The 24,478-nt window shown below is 39.1% G+C and overlaps 1 protein-coding gene across 1 annotated transcript in view; it reads right to left on the bottom strand.

Moving 5' to 3' along the window:
* WDR70 (WD repeat domain 70) overlaps positions 1-24,478 on the bottom strand; it is a 233,651-nt gene that overhangs the window by 40,959 nt on the left and 168,214 nt on the right. The window contains exons 11-12 of the mRNA XM_074357233.1: positions 3,426-3,525; positions 520-604 (exon numbers count right to left, since the gene is read on the bottom strand). Coding sequence (XP_074213334.1) covers positions 520-604; positions 3,426-3,525 — 185 coding nt within the window. The remainder of the gene's footprint in view (positions 1-519; positions 605-3,425; positions 3,526-24,478) is intronic.

Here is a 24,478-nt window from a genome sequence, read left to right as displayed (position 1 = left end):
AGCTTCGGTTATCAACTTAGTAGAATGGATAATAGGGTTCAGTGACTTAGAGCGAGACAGTTTCAGTAGGTGAAAGTTACCGAATTATTGACTGGAATGATGGTTTAAAAAAAAAGAAAACGACATATAATAATATTCAGTAACTATGAAAAATTGCTTTTATGGTATGAAGATTCAAATTTTAAAAGACAACAAATATGTAGGCCCACCTTGTCATTTATACACTTAAAAGAACAGTTCAATCCTTTAAGTATTTTTACTCCCACAAGACCTGTGTGTGCATACAATATACACACACAAACCCATGAACACACACCATTTCAACATCAACAATAAAATTTTAATTCTGAAGAATGTACAAAGAAAGGAAAAATAAAATGCATCTTTTAAAAAACCTATTTCACTCTTCAAGTCCCTTTTCTAGAAGATCTAAGACATATAATACAAATTAACATGAAGATAAGGAAATTACTTTTCCATTCTCTTATGCTTATCAAATATTAAAAATATGCTACTTACATTGGGAACATGGTGGGAAGACCCGAGGCTGAAAAGAGTGGCTTATTAAACTGTCGGATATCCCATAATTTTAATGTATCATCACCTGATACAGGAATAAAAGAGGAAAAAAAAGACAGAAAATAAATTTACCAAAAAGAACCAATTCCAAGTTCAGAGTTTGCTAAACTTAGTGTATAACTATAAGAAGGAAGAAAGGGAGAGAGGTGGGGAGGGAAGGAGAAAGGAAGGAGGAAGAAGGGAAGGAAGGAGGGAAAGAGATGCACGTAACATGTTGTACTTTTTTAACTGGGGAGCTTGAAAGCAGCAGTTGGGAGAATAGTAGAAAGACACATGATAATGAATTGGCCTTCTAGAAATTACTTTCCAGATTGCTGTAGCATCTGTAGGCTGGAAAGAACCCTGGAGAATCTACTCTAAAGAGTGACTTTAGAGCAGATGGTAGTTTCCCAGGGGTATACTTGAGCATAACCTGACTTCTTAAGAAGATATTAATTTAACAACCATCCAGACTGAAAGCAGTTCAATTCATAACAGATTCTTTTTCCCACTAGTGTGTGGGTGAAACCATCCATTAACATTAATGAGAGTGAACCATGTGCTTCCCTTCCCTCCAGTGTAACTCTATCTGTGGCTATCAGTCTTCACTTTGCTGGGGAGTACAGCTTTTCCAAGCCATTTAGAGAATAATGAATATTCTTTAAAGAATCACTTTTTAAAAAATATTTCTATAGGGCTACTAATTCCTGACCATAATGAAAGCCAAAACTCATATAAGTAACGTCTTGCTGTTCTTTCTCCCCAGTGTCCACAGCTGAGACCTGCCTCAACCCCTCGGGTCCAGTAAGGAATCAGTATCAGATGCAAGTGAGGTGAGTGGAGAGTCCAGTAAAAACCCCCATTCTCTCCCCAGCGACCCTTCCTCTGAAGCCCAACTTTTGGCAGGTGCACTAATCCACAACTGGCTGGATTAGAGACCTGCTTATACTTGAAGAACTTTTTAAGACTCACCTTTTTGCTTTTAGTCTTGGGGGGGAAAAAAGGTTACATATCCTCACAACCTTCAAACAGTAAGAAAACATTAATCTGAATTAAACAGTTTAGCTAACCGGGCAGTTTTTGTAGCTAGCAGGAGCACCTTACGACACCCTGGGGGCTCTGCTAAACAGACAGACTTCCATCTGCCATATTCTATAAATCCAGGAAGGAACATGATGGAGTACAGTGTACATGTTGTGGACGACATGTTACCCAATAGCCATTACAGAATGGAAAGGGAAGGTAAAAATTATCACTAGAATGGCTTTGCCTGAAATGGAGTTAATCCTATACCTCTAAGGCAGTAATAATCTATTGGGTGAGGGCTAGCCTATTTCAGAATCCTCTGGAAAGAATTTTGAAACTACATTCCCCTGTTACTCCCCTGTTCTCTCCCCATTCCACCTCTGAGATTCGGGTATATCACTCTAAAGATGCAAGAGTGAATGCGAGAATTTCCAATTTATCATTTGAAAAACCTTCCTAGGGGATTCAGATACACTCTTGGGGTAAGAATCACTGCTTGTAAGTGAAGAGTATAGTATATAGGTTTAATTAAGAGTCCTCTTAGGACTCAAATAGAAGTTTAGAATTGATGAACCAAAATGCATATTTTATACATATCCACCTTTGCCGTGTATACCATAAATAGAAAATACATAATTAAAAAAAAATCAAAGCACATGCACATGTAAGTGAGGGTAGTTTGGGTGTAATACACAAGGCTTCCTTGGAAGAAAGAGACCCTGAATGGAGTTCCCAAGAGTAAAAGGACAGCCCAGCTGAGGGGAAAGCTGTGCCAAGTCTATGTTCTCCTTACCTCCACTACCCTCCACACCAGGTTGTAAATTTTTTCAGGAAAGGAGCCCTATCTGTCATGTTCACAGTTTATACCAAGAACCTAGCACAATGCTAGCTCAGAGTAGCTGCTCAATACACAGTAGTAAAGTGAGTGAATGACTAAATGTAGTGTTGCTAGAGTAGTCTGGCCTACGGAATAAAGACTACATGTGGGAGGAAGGTACAGCTCAAGTAGTAGAGCACGTGCTTAGCATGCGCAAGACTCTGGGTTCAATCCCCAGTACCTCCTCTAAAAGTAAATAAATGAATCTAATTGCCCTCCCCAAGTGGGGGAAAAAAAAGACTAAATCCTTTATGGAATATTAAAGGTCATCTGTGACATGGCTCAAATCTACCTACCCTGATTCCCTTCTCTCCTTACAAAAGGTCTACCTGAAGCTCCTCAGTCATGTCCCATACTTCCCCTTCTTATGCTTTGTTCATAGGCTGCCCTCACTAGCCTCTTACTTCTTCTATCAACGTACAACTTATCCATGTGAGAAAGGTTTAGCAGAAAGTTAGAAACAACCTATATTCAACTACATGAGTGTGGATAAGTAAACTTAGAATACAACCATGCAGAACTATGTAGCTATTTTTTAAAAAGTCCAAGTATACAACTTTTTTAAACTGAATTTAGTATTTGAACTGAAAAACAAAAATTCAATGGTCAGCAAATAGAAGAGTTTGAAATGCTAGACCCAAAACTATAAAATGATGCACAAAAAATACAGAACATCACTACAAAATTTCATAAGGTAGAGGCAAAGGTCATCCTTTGGAGTCTCCAAACACTGATGGAATTTGAAGCTAAAATAAAAACTTAGGCAAAAAAGTACATATAGTCTAAATTTTACTTGATACTTTTTAGTAAAATAATATTGCTAAGTTGGAAGTGCATTTTAATGAAAAAATCAGACTGGCAAAGGGACATTAACAATACAAAGTGTTAGGATATTAGTGTGACATTTGTTAGAGTTAAATATTTCATAAATAGAAACACATCAAAAAGAAAGCTTTCAACCTACCACCACGAGAGGCAAGGACGTTACCATCATAGGAAAAAGCCACGCAAGAAGTGTCTGTGCCTGGGTCATGAGCTTGTTTATAGTGGAATTTAGGATGAACCTGTTTGTGAAGACAAGCGAAGTGTTACCATTTCATATGAATTCAGATAACATTTCTGTGGCAAGAATGTTTTACTTTATCACCCAGAAAATGATAAACAGCTATATGTAAAATATTAATTTCACCTGATTATAGTTTTCTTTATTCTGGAAAAAATTTCAGAAGGCTTTTAAAAACATCCATTTGCTTTAATAAGAGAAAAGAAGAGATAAGTTCTAGTAGGAGATATTTTTCAGACTGCCTTAGTAAGCTCTGAGCAACACAAGACTGGCACAGCAGTTAGTTTTTATCATATTTATAAAAGTACTGGAATCATTTCCTGTAGTTATCTGAAGAACATAAATTACAAGCGAACATTATTAACTCAAAAATATCATTGTATCCCTAGTATAGGCCAGACATTGTGCATATGGTTGTAGGTCTTCAACTATCTTTTTTTTGTGTATATATATATATTTTTTTATTGAAGTATAGTCAGTTTACAATGTTATGTCAATTTGTGGTGTACAGTATAATGCTTCAGTTATACATGAACATACATATATTTGTTTTCATATTCTATTTCACCATAAGTTACTACAAGATATTGAATATAGTTCCCTGTGCTATACTGTATAGACTTGTTTATCTATTTTATATATGTCAGTATCTGTGGTCTTGAACCATCTTTAATGTGCTTGTAGGATGATGATGATGACAGTTAACCCTTCCACAGTGCTTACTGTAATCTAGGCACTATATCCTTTACTATCTTGCCTATTGGGCAATCACACTACAATATTATCTTCATTTTACAGATTCGGAAACTGAAGCACAGATTATCTTGTCCAAAGTCACAGTTAGTGGTTAAGCTAGGAGTTTGAACCAAAATGTCTGCTCTCAAACACTACACCATACTCCTTCTCTACTGATATATGTCAGTAGTCTATTTATTTCTAATGTCACTTCTGAACAGTTGAAGGCTGATAAAAGTAACTCTACCACACTAATCCTGCCACCCAGTTATGATTCAGTAACCAGAACAGGCCAAAGTACCAGGGAGTCAATTATCCTAGATCCACCAGGTTGGATAATTCCACTGTGAATGGCCAGGGTAATTATTAGTGATGACAGCATGTAGGTCTCTCCTAGGAGCCATGGTATAGGAATACAGGTGACCTCATCTCCAACAGTCTTGCAGCAACCCAAACAAAGAATCAGTCACAAAACAGAGCTCACACATGTTAGCCTCCCAACAATATCCTTGATACTCCATCATTGAGCTTTCACCTAAAAGTTTCTGGTAATGAGGAGCACACTACAAAAGCAGGTGTTTTTTGTTGTTTTTTTTAATAACTTGTACATATTGAGTTAAGAATTTTCTCTCTCTTCTTCTGGGTGAGTCTTAAGTACTTATATTACAGACAGTTATCACGCTTGTACTTTTCATGGATACAAACAATCCACTGATTCATCCTTTTTTTAAAATTGGTCATCAGTTGTATGGCAGACACAAGGGTTAGCAGGGAAATACAAATGTGCAGAGATTAACACAGCTTCTCTCTCTCCTCAGAAAGTTGACAGTCCCCTGGAAGGATATGGATAAGCATACAGAGTGACCAGTGGTCCAGTGGGGAAGTGTAGAGTAATGAGCACTAAAGAGAGGTGCTTAACCCAAACTCAAGAAAAGGGGGAAAAGAGGGGCAAAAAGAAATCAGAGACCCAGCGGACAGAGTGTTAGCAGATGAAGCAGCAGGACACAGGGACAAGAAAGAGTATTCCAGTCAGAGGGTACTGCATTGTAGTAGGCAGAATTTTGACCCCCATGACCTCTGCCCCCTGGTGTCATGCCCATGAATACATTACTCTACATGGCAAAAGGGACTCTGCAGGTAAAATTAAGGTTACTAGTTACCTGACCTTAAAGTGAAAAGATTATATCCTGGATTATCCAGATAGGGCTGAAGCAGTCACATGAGTCCTCAAAAGCAGAGCTTTCTCCTGGCTGAGGACAAAGAAGGAGGCCACAGAGACATGACAGAAGAGTGAGGCAGAGAGACTTTAAGAATGAGAAGCATTTGACATGCCGCTATTGACTTAAAAGATGTGTCAAGGAAACAGGGATCTGAATTCTACTAAAACCAGTGAGCTTGAAAGAGGGCTCTGAGGCCCAGATGAGAGCCACAGCCCAGGCCAATGCTACTGACCTTGAACACCACAGGTCTGAACCGGGCCCACTTACACACAAGCTTTTCTCAATAACTACGTAGTACAGTACTACACGATCTGTGGTTGGCTGAACCCACAAATGTGGAATCGTGGATACAGAGGGAAGACTGTAAAGTTATACATGGATTTTCAATTGCTCACAGGGTGGAGGGAGGGAAGGGAGCTGTGCTGTGTCATCGCCCCTAACCCACCATGTGTTCAAGGGTCAAAAGTACTTCAAGTTTAGACTGGTGAGACCCTAGGAAGAGAATCTAACCATACCACGCCAGGCTGCTTACCCAAAGAAACTGTGAAATAATAAGTTGGTGGGTTTTTTTAAGCCACTAAATGTGTGGTAGTAATTTGTTATAAAGCAACAGAAAATCAACACGTGCATACTGATAGGCCTGAAGGTAAAACAGCTGGTTGATTCAAAGAACTAAAAGAACTTAACCATGGCCCTCGTAGGCCATGTTAAAGGCTTAAATTTTATTCTGAAAGTAAAAGGAGCTGCTAAGGGAGTTTACAGAGGAGCAGTAATGTGACTACGTTTGGTGATTTTTAAAGGATCATTCTGGACACGTGGAGAATAGATTGAAAATATTTTTTATTCCTCAGAAAAGCAAAACTCCACTACCAATCTCAATAAGGAAAATATGCCACTTGGTTATATTTCAAAAAGCCACCAACTACTAAACTCTAAATAAAGCTTTTGAAAGATACTGTAGTGGTAACAGTTTACCAAAAAGTCCTATACTTCCATTTGGCCTCTCAGTGAAATTAACTTAAGTTTTTTGTTTATTTGTTTTAAATGTTTTATTCATTTTTAATGCCAATAAATACATATACACAGCTAAGCAGAAGGAAGACCCATCATTTCATGAGATATGAGTAACAGAGGGTGGTAACAGTAAAAGGAATACTGGACCATGACTAGGAGATATGAAATCTGGACTTAGTTCAGTCAAAAACTAGCAACATGACTGGGGACAAATTATTTAGCCTCCGTAGATCACAACTCTACCTTCTGTAAAATAAACAGATTGAACTAGATGATTTCTTAGGTCCTTATAGGTCTTTGATTCTTTAGGGAACAAAGACAAAAACTGGTAAATACATAATATTTTATAATTTGACTAATCAATGTGTACTTTTTACTATTAATAGGACAAAACAGATCATAAATACTAATATTCTAAAATATAAATACACACACATATATAGATGTATACATATACATATACCAGGCAGGTGCGATAAAGAACCTTAAAAGGGGTAGAATCCAAAGGAATCATATCATATACACTTCAGCACGAGCCCAAGAGCAAGTAGGTAGTTCCATTTCACTTGAGACTTTATGTCAAAAATGCTCCTCGATTATTAACTTGGCTTTAACCAGTGACAAAAGTTTATTCCAATGAAATAAAATAGCCAGAGGAGATCTTAAATTTGCACAAAACATCAATACTTGAACAGTTCACGGTGACAAATACCCTCATGCTTTGAAAACAAAAGTCAATTTGACTGAAAAACACTTCTGGCATAATGTGGGCAATCTATAGCTCCAATTCTTCCTTCAATTCCTTTCATAATCAGCCCAGGCAAAGAACATTGTTCTTCACGGAAGTTGAGATTATTAACTCCTTTATATAAGTTTCCTGTTCTTAGGAGCACCTTATATTATGATTTGGAGAGCATCAAGTCTCAAATGTTCATAGTGATGGAAAATGCAAGCACGAAAACCTGGAGAGTTGAAGGTCCTCTCTGGGATTATGCAGTACAAACTCTCAATGGGTAAAATTCTCCTTATACCCCTTTTTAGCAGATGGTCATGGGGCCTCCAGCAGCAGAGAAATCATTACAACACAAACTACATCAGTCCATTTCTCTGGGTGGCTCTAATTGGCAACACCTTTCTTAAACTGGGTCCACGACTTCCTACTTTTAACATCTACTTATGAGTCCTGGTCCTGACTTCTGCAGCTATGCTAACTCTAGTTTCTCCTCTCTAATAAAGTCTGCCAAATTCTCAAAAAAAATAGGATGCCTTGCTAAAGTCTTAAATCCTAAATAGTCCAAACATTCTATGGTCGTACCAACAGCCAGTGAGGTGACATAAAGCAGCTACTCTGATCTCATTATCTTTCCATTGCTCTAGTGTGTATCTATCAATGCAAGATGAGACAGCCCTTAAAGAGTCAAAACATGTTTTATAACTAATGAAACAGTGGAGTAAACTATTTTAAATGAGAGAATTTGCATAAATTGCTGGGCTGAAAATAGGGGAAATTTTAATGGAAAGAATACTGGTCCCAGAGCCAAGCCAGCTCGACCTAAATTTTATTGCCAAGTAATATTCCATTGTATGGGTGTACTACATTTTATTTATCTATCCATCAGTTGATAGACACGTAACGCTGCTTTCTTTATTTTTCTCCTTCATAGGGGTGTCTTGCTCTCTCCCCAGCCTCCTCAGGCTTCCCACCTCCATTTCCCCTTACAGGCCTTTCCCCAAGAAACCTCTTATATGTTTAATCCTTGGTGTCTGTTTCTCAGAGGTCCCAGACTATCACAAATGGTGCCTGGAGTGATTCAACCACATAGGTGGTAAGACAAAAATCTAGGACTACCTCATTCACTGCCTGGTAGGTAAAGATGACATTGTCCTAAGTGGAATAAAGCACAGACACTCTCTGGCACTTAGTTGTGGTCCAACTGTATTAGATTTCACTGGAGGTGACCTAAGAAAACTTCCTAGTACAGGGGGAATCTCCTTGTGGGAAAGATGTTTTAGGTATTTAAAAGATACGGGAGGAAGACGTCATCAAAGACAATAGAGTTGGCTGGTTACTGCTAAATCATTATCCCTGCAGAGGGATAATGAGAAACTGAGGACCATTAACCGTTAAAGACTAAGTGAGAGAGCCACGTTAGTAGCTTTCAAAGGGGCCCTCATCTCCTGCAGTGGAAGAGCAGACACAGCTGAGCAACAAACAAAAGCCATGGTAGCTGGATTTATAGAGCTCTGAAGACATTTAAATGCTCAGCCAAGGCAGGCCTGTTATTCTAAGGTGAGGGCTCTAGTTGGGAAAACCTGAGACCCTAAAACAAAAGGATAGGCTATTTGGATGGATGCCTTTAAGATGCGGGATCTGCAGGTGCCTCTGAACCCTCACAGCCTACAGCGGTGACCCACCCTTGCCTAGGAAAAGCTAGAAATTCCTTTGTGTTGGAAGATGCTACAATATCTCCTCCCCAACAAGGCAGCAGGTAACTTCTCTTAGGACCTGCCCCTACCTCCTCTCCTAGCTTCTAGGCCAGTAACTAGTGTTGAATCCCAACATTACTCAGCTGGAGAAGTAGCTGGGCCTGACAAGGGAGGAAAGAGATTACACACCAAAAGAGATGCAAGAATTAGCTAGCGGCAACTGGCAGGAATCATGAAGTACCTTGAGTGTGGATTTCTGAGGATGTTTAATCAAAGGAGTTTTGATTAGCAGGATTCATTGACTTGGAGGCACATTTCTAAACAAGGACCACAGAGGGTGGGGCAAACTTGCTGCAAGGATGCTACACAGACCTGGAAAAGTTATGGCCAATGTTGAGTAAAATAAAAACACCCCAATTGTCCTGGCAGACAACAGAGAAGGGAATAAGATTGCTGGGGGAAGTGGGCATGCTGGAATGGATATATTGTTGTCAAGCCAGAAAAATACGGAATATTATTTTTCATGGGAGGGCCCAGAAGAAATACCATTCACCAAGGCCATCAGGAATACACAGATGAGAGGGAGCCAGCATCACCAAGAAGTTGAGTGGCAGGTCTCCTCTGCAGCCCAGAGCCAAAGTCACAGAGCTGGGCCATTAATATCCATGGGCATAATGAGGTCCAAAGTAATAAAAGCCAGGTGGCAGTTCTTAATTGCTAGAAGCCAAAAGGCTGCAATTACTACAATGACTGGCAAGGTCAGAGAGGCAGCCAGGGGGGCGTGATGTGCAGAAAACTGTGGAGATGGTTAATAGAACATGGCATTCCCAGGAGCAGAAGAGATATGCAGACAACAAAGGTACTGCTTAATATCTACAATCAAAAAGAGAGATAAACGGAGGAGCAGGAAGCCAAGGGCAATCACCCCAATAAAAAGTCAGGATCCCTTGCTCTGTTCCAGTATTTAAGCCTATTTTCAGAGCAGTAGCCTACTGACTATCAAGGTGGCCAAATTCCTAAGAGGAAAGAACGTGTTACTCAGTGGGGCAATAATTGGGTCCTAGTCCTTCCACAAAGGAATTGACTTAATCAAGGAGTGGTCCCAATTGTAGCCGCTGTGCTGAGATATCACCACAGCTAGAGCAGATTAATACAGCCTTGGGTGGACTTAGGCTCAAGGAATTCCCACTGGCCTGGCCAAAGCTTTCTTAGAACTGTGCTGCAGTCTGAGATTCTTCCTAGCCAACCTTCCTTCATTCCTTCCCTCTTTTCCTTCATAGGGGCCAGACCTACATAACCATCTGATACTCTCTAGGCTCCCCACCCACTTTTATCTTTCAGGAGTTTTGGCAACAAGTCTTTTACACATCTAATGCTGCTTTAGCATCTGCTTCTCAGAGAACCCCAACTAACAGAGGACATTAGCAAACAAGATATAAGCAGAGAACTGTAAAGGCCTGTACATTGTGACTTGCTCTCTTGCTGCTTTTGGAACCCAGCCACCTTGTGAAAAAGCACAAGATACTTTCTGTAGGACCAGAGACATGTGCCCAGTCATCCCTGTAGCATCAGCTGACATCTAGCCAATAGCCAGACATGCAGATGAGGCCATCCTAGACCATCCAGCTCCAACTGAGTTGTTAGTTAACTGCAGATGCAATAGAGAACCCAGGAGAAATCAGCCAAGTCAGTTCAGACCAGAAGTACTGCCCCACTGACCGAAAGAATCATGAGAAATAATGCTTGTTGTTTTAAGCTACTAAGTTTTAGGGTAATTTGTTATGAAGCAGAAGTTAACTAATGCAACACATAAAGGATGTGAACAGTGTCTGGCAGATAGTAAACATTATATAAGTGTTTGTCATTATTATAAGTCAGATGATACTATGGGAGTATTAATAATGTTTTAAGAAGATTAATTCTCACTCCCCTGCCCTAGCAGTCTACCAAATAATATCCATCATAAACTAGTCTTGCAACCCTATAGTTAAAATTCATTCAACTTTATCATGTCTTATATTTTATATAATCATTACATTTCTCTCTTGCCTTTTTGCATTTGCCTGTGAGATCAAAAGTTCTCTCTAGTAATGTTTCTTAATCCTTGCTGTGGTTGCTTGAGACAACCATTGTCTTTAGGTAGCTGTGGTCTGTTTCCAACCATTTGCAGCCATTTCTTCTATATATTCTTTGGCACTAAGACAGTAATTCCAGAAGACCGTATTAGAGTGAGAGAACAGAAGGCTTGGAAACAACTCATCCTTGGAAGACCCAGAAGGGAGGGTTGTGTGTTTAAATTGTTTTTCTTTATGTTAGTAGATGAGAGCTCTTTCCCCACATTTCTGATCCTTTCCTTCCAGTAGGTCAGCCTCAGATTATTTCTTTCCCAGGCACATCATCTCAACTCTAAGAGCCCCAGTGAGTTTCAGAGTACAGCATAATATGTTATGCATCACATACCATGGTGCTTACAAGATGAACATACTTAATAAATACAGCAAACGAAACTCTGAACTGAGCATGTTTCAAAGAAACAACATATTTCACAGCAAGTTGACAGTTTCCAAGTTTCTAACTTTTTAAAAGATGATAATTATGTTCCAGCCAAGATGTTTTCCCCTTCCCTCATTCCTTCCTTCTCTCTCTTCTCCCTCCCTTCATTTTTTAAAAGAAATAATTTAAAGACAAAAGACAATGATATCTGAGACAAAGATTTCTGAAAAGTCCATTCATCATCCCTCATAAAATAAAAGTGCAACAATAAAATTTTCAGAATCCACGTTTCCAATGTCAACCATCTTTACTGAGGATCCATTATACACACAACACAGAGATACATAAATGAAGAGACGATGTGGAATTTTCTTAAAATGATTCACAAGTTGGGAAAGGAAAAGAAACACTTAAGACCTCTTATTCTTTCATAAAATTCTTACTGCATCAAGTATAAGCCAACTTTAAAGGGCATCAAAATGACTAAGAACTGGCCTCTGCCACACTAGGGAAGCTCAAGGGAAGTGGGGAGGGGAAAGAAGGGAAGGAAAGAGGGAGGGTGAGAAAGAGTGAAGAGGCGAGAGTGAGCATTTATGACCAGGGCTGAGCTCTCCAGCAGGGTTCTCCGCTCTTAATCCAGGTTCACTGCTGCAACCACTGTGATTTCAGAAAACAGCTATGACTTAGCATTTATTTTTCAACTGTATTTGGCAAAGAGACAGCCCAGCCTTCATTCATAACTGGACAGTGTTGCAATTACATGCCTGTTTGGTTATCTCAGACCAGGTGACTACAGCATTTAACTACCCAGGGCTGTCTGATGACCAGCTGGAAGCTGCAACTGCAGGAGGAAGCTCAGCCACTGAGATGTGTAAGTCACCGGCAGAACACAATGCCACTGCACTGGGATCTTCGGGCTCCCCGGGAGCTTGCAACTTGAAATTCAAGGTGTTTACTTTAGTCTATAAAACAAACCCCTTATGGCTGAGGCACAAGTTACCTTCACATTAATCTCCCTCCTTATAAACTGAGCTGAGCCCAATCGGTATACCAGTTAGGCATTCAAGATTTAGGCTTCAGAAACCTGAATGCAAGAAAATGTTAAAGCCCTACAGAAGACCCATGCTTTTAGCAGGCATGAACTGAAGCTTTGGACTTGAGACCCCATTTATAACCTTGAGACATCATACAGAATCATTTAAAGACACAGATATTATTTTATTAGAGCATTTAAGTATCTGGTATATTTTACTGTTGTGATTTTAAGCAAAGTATAATTTTTACTGGGGAAAAAAATGAAGTAATACAGAATCTCATATGATATTTTGTAGGTCTCCAAATGAGGATATCACCTAAATCACGAAGAGGAATGATTTAAGAAGAAAGTCCTTCCAAAGAGACGGCCCCAAAGCAGGGTTTCCCAGAGGATGTTTTGTGTAACATTTAGATCCGGGGGTCGGGTGAGAGGTAGGGGTCACTCTATAGCCAAGTAAGCCTGGGAAACTAGTTTATTTGCATACCATGGCCCTGTCTTGAAGGTTCACAATGCACATTAGTATATTAAAAGCCAGAGTCTTTTAAGTAGTAGTCCTAGAATAAATCAACTTCTCTAACATTTCCAAAGCTTATTTGACTATGGAACCTTTTTCTTTTTTTCTAGAAAGTACTTACTAACACGAATAGAATTAACATTCTCTGGACCTTAATTGGGGAAATATGTATTTGGAGAAAGGGTTAGTAAACTCTTTTTGGAAAGGCCAGGCAGTAAATATTTTAGGCTTTGATGACTGCTGCAACTGTTTGCTTCTGCTGTTACAGCATGAAAGCAGTCACAGACAATAAACAAATAGATGAGGCTGTGTTCCAATAAAACTTTATTTACCAAAAGAGGCGGCAGGCTGAATTTGGCCCACAGTTTGCACTTCTTTTTTTTTTTTTTTTTTTTCACAGTTTGCACTTCTGATCTAGGGAGAACAAAAATCTTGGTGAAAGGCACTGTATTTGTAAAATCACCGTTCCGTAACCTATAGGGCTTCCTCCTGATTCAACAACAGTTTTAGCGTGTAACACTACCGGTGGTGGCAATAGTAATAACAATGACAGGCACACTTACTGAAAGCACTGCTACTTACTATAGTAAAACATGTATTTTCTCATTTCATTCTTAAAACAAGTCTCTGTGTATGTAATTACTATCTCACTTTACAACCAAGAAAGCTGAGGCTTAAAAAGGTAAGCTACCCAAAGATACACAACTAATAAATTGTCAGAGCAGAAATTCAAACCCTGATCCTAACTCCAGGAACTGCACTCTTCACTAAAACACCTCTTTTATTTATTTATATATGTATATTTATATTCTCTGCCCTGTTTTACCAGGCTTCTTTTGGATTTGTATAGATTATTACAATAATAGCTCTAAATGAATTGCCTCTCCTTATGTTCCCAGAAAGGGCAGGAGAGAGATGGCTAACATAAAATAACTGTTTTCTTCTTTGAACTACATAATACATTTTTCACACTATCAGGGATTTCTGGAAAATATTCCATTACAAATTCCATTCAAGGCAGAAACTAGCAGCCTTTTATCCATACAGGGGCAGTAAAAATCACAAACATCAGTCGTTTTTCACCCCCTCTAGTTCCAGTCAGTGGGACCTGGCACATGGCAGTAACAGCTGACATTTATTGGGCATGAACTACATCAACACTGTCTAAATACTGTCCTGAGTGCACAGTACTTGTTAACCCCTTGCATCTCCCAACAGCCATGTGAGATACATACTATCACAGCCCCACTTTCCAGGGAGGGCAGGGCGATGCAGAAAGGTAAGGTCACGTGCAGAGCAGAGTCAGGATTTGAACCCAAGCAGCCCGGCTGCAGGGCCTGCATTTTTAACCACCAGTCTGCACGGACATAGTTGCAGCTCTTCTGACCTGAAGCTCCCTCCACTCTGACTCCCATATGCAACCAAAGTAAGCCTGGACTCCCTGTAGCACCCTTGCTCTTCCTTACTAGGCCAGTCCTCTCCCCAACCACCAACGGAATCTGAAGACGAAAGATGGGAAAGTGCAGTAAGAGAGTGAAGTGTGGGATAGTGGGTGAGCACTACACCAGTTTCTGGAAAAAGATAAAACCACTATCCACGACTGAACCTAATTCCAAGTCACTAGCTAAATTCAGTTCATAAGCATAGGTTGATTAGCCTTTACTCAAGAGGATCACACTAAGAGTCCCTGAAGTAATTTAAAACTTGGTAAATAACACAAGCTACAACCAGCAGTGAGGAAAGCCTACTAGCGCTGTGGCTCTCCTTAGCTGCCCTTTGTATGGTGTTACCTTTTCTCCTCCATCTTTACTCTTAAGCTTGGGGTAACAGGAGTTAGGATCTTAGACTTCTATATCACATAAAAAAACACAAATGTGAACACAAGTGCAGCTTGCAATTCAGCTCTTTAATTGAAGAGGAACTTGAAAGCCACTATGCCAACACCGGAAGCACAGAGCGGTGGAATGACCTGCCTAGACAGGAGGGAAAGCCCAGCGGTCCCCCCTTTGAAGTCCAGCTGCCTGAGATTCACTGGCAGCCGACCTTCAAAGAGAGCCGATGCTTCCTTCCCTCAGCCTGGCCGCCAAGCTTCCCGGGCAGCTGGGCAGATTTAGCCACTCTCTGCCCAGCTGTCTGTGAACTCTGGCAGCCAGTTCAAGTGAGGGATAGAGAGGTGGTGGAGCAGGGAGAGGGGAGGAAGAGAGAGCGGTGGTGGGAGGAGGGTGGCGGGCCCAGTGGCGCCAGGGCAAAGAGGATGCTGAGTTTTCTTGGAGCCAACCTGATCAATGTCGGTCAAAAGACAGAGCTTCCAAGGGCAGCACAATCCAGCTCTACTACAAAGCAACTTTTGAGTGAGCAGAAAAATTTCACATACTTTCCTTCAAAAGCTCAGTGAATCTCAAATATACTCTTCTAAAGACGGCCCAGTGTCTGCAGAACGCAGTGCAATCTCTACACAGGGATGTAGGGGACAAAACTAAGGTCAAGAATCAAAAATGCACAGTCCTTTGCTAATTTTGATTTTCCAGCAGTGTGAGTTTATGCTTCTTAGGGACTTTTGGGGTTGTTTGCGGAGTTTGTTGTGGCAACCCTTCTGTTCCCCTGGAAGCCCATAGCTGAAACCACTTATCTGTTTCTGCGCCTGTGCAGCAGATGCTTGGAGAAGACTGGCTCACTTAACATAAACATCACCAGCATGTTGTTATGTTTATCCTCTGGAACCATATGCTTGGGAAAGAGAACAGTGTGTGTTATCAACTGCAGGTGCAAATGGGATGTAGAACAGTTCTACTGGTGACAACAAACTTCCAAAAGAAGTCTAACTAAGAACAAGATCTTAAAGCTGGTAGAGTGGGAGGCTATGAAAGTGACTGACATATAGAAAAATGGAAAGAAAAGAATTGATGGGTTATGAATAGAGGAGTAAATCATCAATTCTGCATTTCAGATGGAGTTCCCTGGCAGGGTGATGGAGGAGAGGAAGACTGGAAGCCACAGGAAAAATAATGATAAATTTCGTGAAATCTTTTCTCTAGTTTGTGTACAGTTTGGTCAGGAAAGAAGCGTATGGATGAGCCTGTACTGCGCACCATGACAATATGAGGGCCAGACCGAGCATTCACATAGACTACCTACTAATAAGTCTCTATTTACAAACACACCCTATTCCTGCTCTTTAGATCTCTCTAAAGCTGTATGACGCAGCAGCCAGCATTAAGTACAGTGGTATCAAAGACATACAATCCCAAAATTATCTAACTTCAAAAGTAAAAAACTAAGTCTACAGAAGAAGCACCAATTAATATTTGCTGAAATTAGTCCAACTGTTTATTCATTCATTCTACAAATATTTATGAAGTCCTTGCCATGTGCAAGGAACCATGCTAGGTGTTACAGGTAAGTAACAGATCAATAAAATGGCTCCTTACTCTCAAGGAGATCTGCCTAGAAAGGGAGGCAAACATAAAAACAACTATTTGCAATGCACTGTGCAATAAATAATGGTAGTATCTACAAACTATATAGTAAACCCACAAAATAATGGTCAACTCCACCATGTTAGCATAATGGTGATAAGTTGGGAGTGGAGGAAAGAGAAATCAGGTAAAGCCTGGTGAAGATGCTTGACTGTGGTTTTTGAAGGTTAAGGAGGAGATCACTAGAAATACAAAAAAAAAAAGTTACTCCTCTACAGGACTCAGAATATAAAAGACTCAAGTGTGAAACAGCACATTGCTTTTGGAACTACAGGTTGTAGATAATAAAGAACAGGTCAACAGCACATAAGACTGGAGAGCTGGAGGTCAAATCATTAGTGGCCTCATGTGTTCTATAGAGATTTAATTTGTACCCTATGGAAAATACTGAGTCCCTGACAGGTTTTAAGGACAAACAAGTAATATGATTGTATCTTTATTTTAAAAGATGACCCTGCAGCAGTGGGAAAAATAAATTGGAAAAGGGGGATGAGTTAAGAAACACCTGCAGTGGTCCAGGTAAAAGCAGGTGGGGCTTGCAGCTGGGTAATGAAGGAGTATGTCTGAGAATCATCTAAGTTGTAGTCAGTGACTTTGGTATGGGCAGTTTCAGTGAATCTGTGAAGTGGACACAGCAAATATCATGTACTCTGATCAGAAACCTGACAATGAAAGAAGGAAGAGTTGGACAAGGCTTTTGTTAAATCAAGTAAATAAGAAGCAGAAGCTTGAGCATATTTTCTAGGAGCCAATAGGGATAAAAAAGGATACAAACATAGGAAAGGGAGTATAGAATTAGGTCTCAGAGGGAGCAGGAAGAACGTGATCAAGTGCACAGGTGGAAGGATTAGTAACTAGAAGAGAAAGACCTCTTCCTTGGAGACTTCAAGGAAGGAGGCTGAGAGACCAAGGAGGTATGAACACAGACACATTTATACATTTGAGGGCAAGAAGTCTGACAATGCCCAACCTATTGTCCTTAATTCTCCATATTAAGGAGAGGAGATAACTGAGTAGGAAGTAGGGTATTGTAAGATGGACCAGAGAAAATCTAGGCAAGTTTGAAAATACCCAATGAGATGAAATGATAGTGATAACTAGACAGGGAAAAGGAGGCGATTATCAAAGGCAAGGAGGTCCAAGAAGAAAATGTATATTGTAAATCTGGAATGGCAGCAACTTGAAAACCTGTGGATTTTATTAGGTTGGTCTTAGAGCTAGAGCAAGGAAACAAAGGAACAATACTGCTGTGGTTGCCCAGTAGAAAACAAAAAATAAAGCACAGTTTAAAATCTTGGTAAAATGTATACTGCAGAAATTGAATAATCTTTTGTGTTTTCTCCAAGGACTATGCTCCAGAATTAACTGATTTAAATTTGCGTTTTGGCCCCAAAAGTCAAAGCTGAGGTCAACGTAATGCAACTTTAACTTGATAGCCCAATTACAAAAATACAACTCTTTCCCCTTTTTAAAATGTATTCTTTATTAGAAAAAAAAATGCCTTCACAACTAAAAATGGTAATATTAGTATTTTGCTTATTCTCACCATAGTATTAACTTACTTCAAAAAAAGCAAGAGTTTCAATTTCACTCACTTAAGAAAGACATTTGAAGCAAATGTCTATTGGTTGTCTCCTAGGTCCCTGGCACTCTGCCATGCTTACAGGAACAGATACAAAAACACAATCCTGCCTTCAAGATGATTATGCTCTAATTCACATTCTAAATGTTTAAATAATTTTTGTTCTTACTTGTTAAAAACTTATTTAGTTCCTTGTTTAAAAATGCCTTACATTTCTTTGTTCATACATTTGTTAATGATCCTGGTGATGTTAATTATCCTGGTGTTTCAACTAAAACCACAAAAATGAACATTGACCAAGTAGTGACTGTCAGAGAAAAACTTATTTTTAACAAGTATTTTCATTTATTTTTTAATCTGAAGGAGAGAGAATATGGAAGAAATGAATAGGAATTTATAACAATCTACAGGCATTCAAGAAATTAGGGATTTCCAGCTTCTCCTAATAAACTAAAAGATCTAACATCTCTTATTTCCATCACATTACAACAAAAGGCTAATGGAGGATGTATATGGAAAAACCATTCAGTTTTCATCTGTGTTCTTCTTTTACTGTTTACAAAAAAACCCTTCACTTCAGACACTTCTGGTCACCAAATGTGTGGCGAATTTTTTCCATGCCAAGCAATTCTCCATAATGCCAGCTCAGTGCCCCACAATTTAACCCAATTCTGACACTACCTGGAGGTCAAGGCTCAGCCCTACAAGACTGCCCCCACCCCACGCCCACTTCAGGCATCAATAAAAGTAGTAGGCCCCCAACTTCCTTGGGTTCCACTAATTTGCTAGAGCAACTTTTAGAACTCTAGGGAACAGTTATTTACATTTACCAATTTATTAAAGGATATGATAAATGATACAGATGAACAGCCAGATAAAGAGACACATAGGGTGAAGTCTGGGAAGGTTCCAAGCACAGGAGCTTTTGTCCCTATGGAGTTGGGGTACATTACTCTTGTGGTACATAGATGCATTCACCAACCTTGAAGCTCTCTCAACCCCATACTATTGGGATTTTTATGGAGGCTTCTGCATATAGGTATGACCAATTATTAACTCCATTTCTAGCCCCTCTCTTTTCTCTGGAGAAGGGGTGGGGGCAAGCCAGAAGATTCCAAGCTTCTAATCATAGCTTAATCTTTGTGTTGACCAGTCCCTATCCAAGAGCCATCCTAGAGCCCTCTAAGTCACTCACTGGAACAAAAGATGCTCCAAGTACTCTTTAACACCTAGAAATGTACAAGACCCCTGTGTTAGGATCTGGGGATGAGGACCAAATATATATTTCTTATTATAAATCACAATATCACAGAGGAGAAACAGACTGCCTTAAGGTAACATGACAAAAGAAATTGTCTTAATTTGAAGTAAAGAAGATGAAACTCATTCATTAGTAAGATATCATTAAATATAAACACAGGGATGCACTGAAAACATTTTAATCAAGGCAGGGAGTTCCCTACTTTAAGAAGACAAGTATGTTTTGGGAATGGACACAAACCAATCTTTATTAGGGATCCAACATTGGGATCAAAAAATAATTCTTTCAGATATTCAGTGTTTATCTCTACCTTGGAAATCATTTACCTAGCTGTAAAACTGTGTTATCTCCATAAGCTCAGAATATTATCTTAAATTCTTCTTTTCATCTGAGTTTTAATGGAAAAATATTGAAGATCTGCTATTTATCTGTATGTCAAATTCTGAAAAACTATCCAGAAGTGCATTTGCTCCTAAGACCCTTTGCACTATCCAAAGGTGGCAAGCACAGAGGTTAAGCTTTGGCCCAGGGCAGTGAGCTGGATACTACTTTGACATAGGGCCAAAATAATCTACTGCTACCAGAGGGTAGAAAACCCTCTTACCTTCTGCTTCCTGCCCCTTCTAGGCAAAGGTCAGATGTCACAGAGAAAAGTGAAGGACAGGCAACTTGTTCTCACCCAAGACCCCCTACAAACACAAAGCAGCATTTGGTGGCTATGAAGGCAAGAGGAAGAAAATCCACACATATTCTAGACCCAAACTCTAACAAAGAAGCCACCTGTCACATGTAGCTATCGAGATCAAGAAACATGGTTACTGTGATTAAGGAACTAGATTTTAAATTTAATTGTAACTAATACAAATTTAAATAGCCAGATGTATTGAATAGTAGAGGCCTAAATGCTTCAGTTAAAAAGCAAAGATTATTACACGAGATTTTTTTAAAAAGACAACTAAATACCTCTGTAAAAATCCACTTTGGCTTAATTTAAAAGTAAAGGAATGAAAAAAATAACATAGGCAAATACAAATCAAAAGAAACCTGGAGTAGCTATATCACTATCAGACATATACTACTAGACAAAGTAGATGTTCTAAAGAACAAGAAATATTGTCAGAAACAGAGAAATATTACATAACGATGAAGAGGTCGATTCAGCAAGAAAACAATCCTAAACATGTATATGGATCCAACAAAAGAGCCTTAAAATACAAAAAGGAAGGAAAAAAGAGAATTGAAAGGAGAGAAACACACACCTATAATTACATTGCAGATTTCAACTTTCCTCTTAGTAATTGATAAGTAGACATAAAATCAGTAAAGACTGAGCTATCAATCAACTTGACCTGATTGTCCTTTATAGGACACTCCTTCCCCAAACAGCAGAATACACTTTTGGTTCAAGTGTACATGGAACATTTATTGAGTTAGACTATTTTCTGAACCAGTAAACAAATCACTAGTTTTAAAGAACTAAAATCATACAGAGTATATTCTCGGACCACAATGGAATTAAAGTACAAATCAATTAACAGAACAGAAAAACAAAATATTTGGAAATTATACCACATGCTCCTAAATAATCCATGGCTCCAAAAAGAAATCAGAAGGGGAAATTAGAAAATATTTTTAATTCACTAAAAGTAGAAACACAAAATATCAAACTTTGGGGGACGAAAATTATTCTGGACTAATGTTTGAGTCCCCTCAAAATTCCTGTGTTGAAGCCCTAACCCCCAGTGTGATGGTATCTGGAGGTGGGCCTTCGGAAGGTAATCAGGTTTAGATCAGGTCATGAGGGGTGGGCCCCCCCGATGATAAAACTAGTGTCCTTAAAAGAAGAGGAAGAGAGATCAGCTCAACAACCATAACTTGCTGCCTCCGTGCCTTCCCTCCTGCCATGTGAGGACACAGCAATGAGAAGGCTGTCATCTGCAAACTGGAAGGAAGGTCCTCACTAGGAAATGAATCTGTCGGCACCTTGACCTTAGACTTCCCAAGTCTCCAGAACCATGAGAAGTAAATGTGTGTTGTTTCAGCCACTCACTCTGTGGTATTTTGTACAGCAGCCCGAGCTCACTAAGCCACAGATAAAACAGTATTTAGGGAAGAATTTAAAAACTTTAATGCATATATTAAAAATGAAGAGAGGTCTCAAGTAAAAGTCCTAATAAGCTTTCACTTTAAGAAATTAGAAGATGAGCAAATAAGAAGGAAGAAAATAATAAAGAGTAGGAATTTTAAAAAATTTTTAAATAAAAAATTAGAGAAAAAATCAATAAATAATTAGAATCTGAAATTTAAAGTAGTTACAAAAGTATCAAAAACATGAAAATCAAATAGAAATCTGTATCAAACTATGACTTCTGTGATTTATAAAACAGAGAGATTAATCAAAACAAAACTGGTAGGGGTCACAAACAGCCAGGAAATATTACTAATCTGTTTTCTACAAAAGCGTCTACCCTAAAACCCATATATATTTTGCTGAGGAATTAGAACATAGTTTTTTCCCCTCAAGAAACTGAAATAATAGTCTACTTTCAGTTCATTTTTGAAGAACTAGCTAAAGGGAAGATGATGGAATGAAATTTGTAAAGATCATTGAGATTCCTCCTACTGACAGAATATATGCTTTGTACTAAAGAGAATCTTCTAGTATAGAGATCAAGAGTTGACTGCAAAGTGTCTAGTCCCCTTTCTCAGTCTCTCCCTTTAAGAAAATGGCCTTCCAGCAGCATGTGGGAAGAAAAAACTGAAAATAAAATTTCAAATATTTCTTTTTATCTTAAAATAAAAGAAAAATCATGCCAAAAATCACTCCTGGCAAATGGGTGGGAGAGGGCCAGTTGCTAGCCTATCACTCTTGTCAAAAACCCAGATTTGGGGCTAGTTGTGGACTTCTATATTACTCATTAACTCAATCATTAATTCATCCATTCCCTAAATACGTACAGCACCGAACTGTGGAGCTAGGGCTTGAGAGATGGCAAGTGTTTAGGGGAACTCATTGAAGTGTGGGAGGAGAGCTCTACCGGTCTCACCCAGGCAGACAGAGAGGAGGAAGTGACTAATTCTAGGGGGCAGGCATGTTTTTATAGAGGTAAGGACACATAAGGAGGGTTTTGAAGGCTAACTAGGAGGTTACCGGGCAGAGAAATGGGCTAAGTACACTCTAGGAAGAAGGACAATTATTTCCTAAGGCAAAGAGTGGGAGAGGGCAGAGCATGCTTACAGATGAATGGCAAATGTCTGGTATGGTAGCCTAACCCTCATGCTGTCCCTTCTCACTGTTATTTTGGATTAGAGAGTTGGTTATATTTGGATTTCCACTGAAAAAATACCCTCTGTGAATATATAAATTTTATTTAACTAGCAGCTAAAATATTTAAAAGGAAAATAAGAACATATGTATCTGTTTTCCATTTTTATTGTAAAACAGAGATAGTGTGCGAGCATTAATCTATAACCATGTTAATCAATTTTCATAATTTTAGAGGCTGTTATCTATGTTCAATTAAAAACAATGAGTCACCTAAACAACATAAAGTTAACATGTTTAGGCTTCCTATCATTTCTCTACATGATTTTTAGTCCTAATTCCTTTTCGAAAAGTTATCCCTTGCATATAAATACACTAATTACATAATGACGGAGAGGAGTCAGTGTGTGACATGATTAAGGTGTGAATGCCATGGTATTTGTCACAGAGAGGGGTCAGAGTGAAAATGCAGTAATTTATTAAAGAAATAAAATAAAATGGTATCCTTTTACATTTGAATTTGAAGATGCTATCATTTCAGTGTAAGACAGACCAGACAGCTGCTGTTGCTCCATATCAGCACCGAATTTGGCTCCTCAATTAATGAACTTCTACTGTAAATGAGACCTGTGTTAGGTCCCTTGGGGAGCAAGATAACTCCAACAGGGTCCCTGACCCCCAAGATCTCCCAGTCTTGCAAAGGAAACAAAAATGTATACAACTATGAATAACAAAGAATGAAATCACTATTAAGGTTACAAGGTATAATAATCACCATAAAATAGCATTTATTAAGCGCTTACTATGTGCCATACCCAGGTTAAGCACTTTATTTGCATTATTCTATTATATCTTCATAAAACTCCCCATATTACAAATGAGGAAACAGGTTATATACTTAGTTAGAGCTGGGATTTAAATCTACAAAGTCCAAATCTGGAGCTTGACTTTTTATCTAAACCTAATACAAAATGTTTTGGGAAAGCAAGGAAAGGGACAATTATTTCACTCCTAGACAACTGGTTAAGATCTCACAGAGAGACACCATTTGAGCTGGGCCTCAAAGGGAGAGTGACTTCATGACCAAAGGTGGGGAGGAGATACTGAGGCTGAGGAAACTGCCTAGTCGAAGGTGGGAAAGTACATGGTCTGTTTTAGAAACATTACCCAAACTTATCTAGTTAGAATACAGAAACGTTAAAACAAAATTTACTGGGGTCAGATTACCAAGGGCCTAATGACAGGGCACAACCTGAACATTCCTACCAGATGGCCCTGTTGCAGTGGTCCAGATTAAGGGACTTGGACTCCAATAAATATCTTGTCCTCAGGGCTACATCACTTAATAGACTCAGAATTTTTTTTTACTACCATGCCGACTTTAGTACAAGAAATGAATCTCCAAAGCAGTATAAGAAATGAAGCAGGAAAAGGATCTATCCATAGATAAAAGATTCTCTCTTTCCCCTTTCAAAGCCAGTGGTAAGTAGCCAGTTAACTCCTTTAACACTTTGCCCCTGGAAAAATAAAGCACATTCTGTTGATTGATGTTCTGAAAGCCCTCAAGAAAGTTGTTGAAGAAAATGCTGCTGTTTCAAGATAGCATTAAAAAAGAGTGGGTGGATGAGCAGTGAAGGGAATTATAAAGGTCAACTTCTTTTCCTTCTTAAAATAGGGAGCAGAGACTATGAGACAGAGTATGTGAGGGAACAAATATGTGTATGGTTTTGCCCTTAAATGTCTGCTCTCTAGTCCACACCAAGTGCCCAAGAGCTCATGAATGTACAGGGCTTCAATGATCTACCATGCAAATGATCCCTGAATTTTAATCTCACTGTATTCCATAAGTTTCTCTCAAGCAAAGCCTTTTATGTCTAATGATACTGTGCATTTCCACTTAAATTATCATCTTCTCCAATCAATATTCCTAG

This window comes from Camelus bactrianus, chromosome 3 (assembly GCF_048773025.1).
Source record: "Camelus bactrianus isolate YW-2024 breed Bactrian camel chromosome 3, ASM4877302v1, whole genome shotgun sequence".
In the NCBI taxonomy this organism is placed as follows: domain Eukaryota; kingdom Metazoa; phylum Chordata; class Mammalia; order Artiodactyla; family Camelidae; genus Camelus; species Camelus bactrianus.
Note: the sequence above shows the minus strand (reverse complement) of the source record. Positions and strands in the feature narration are given on the sequence as shown.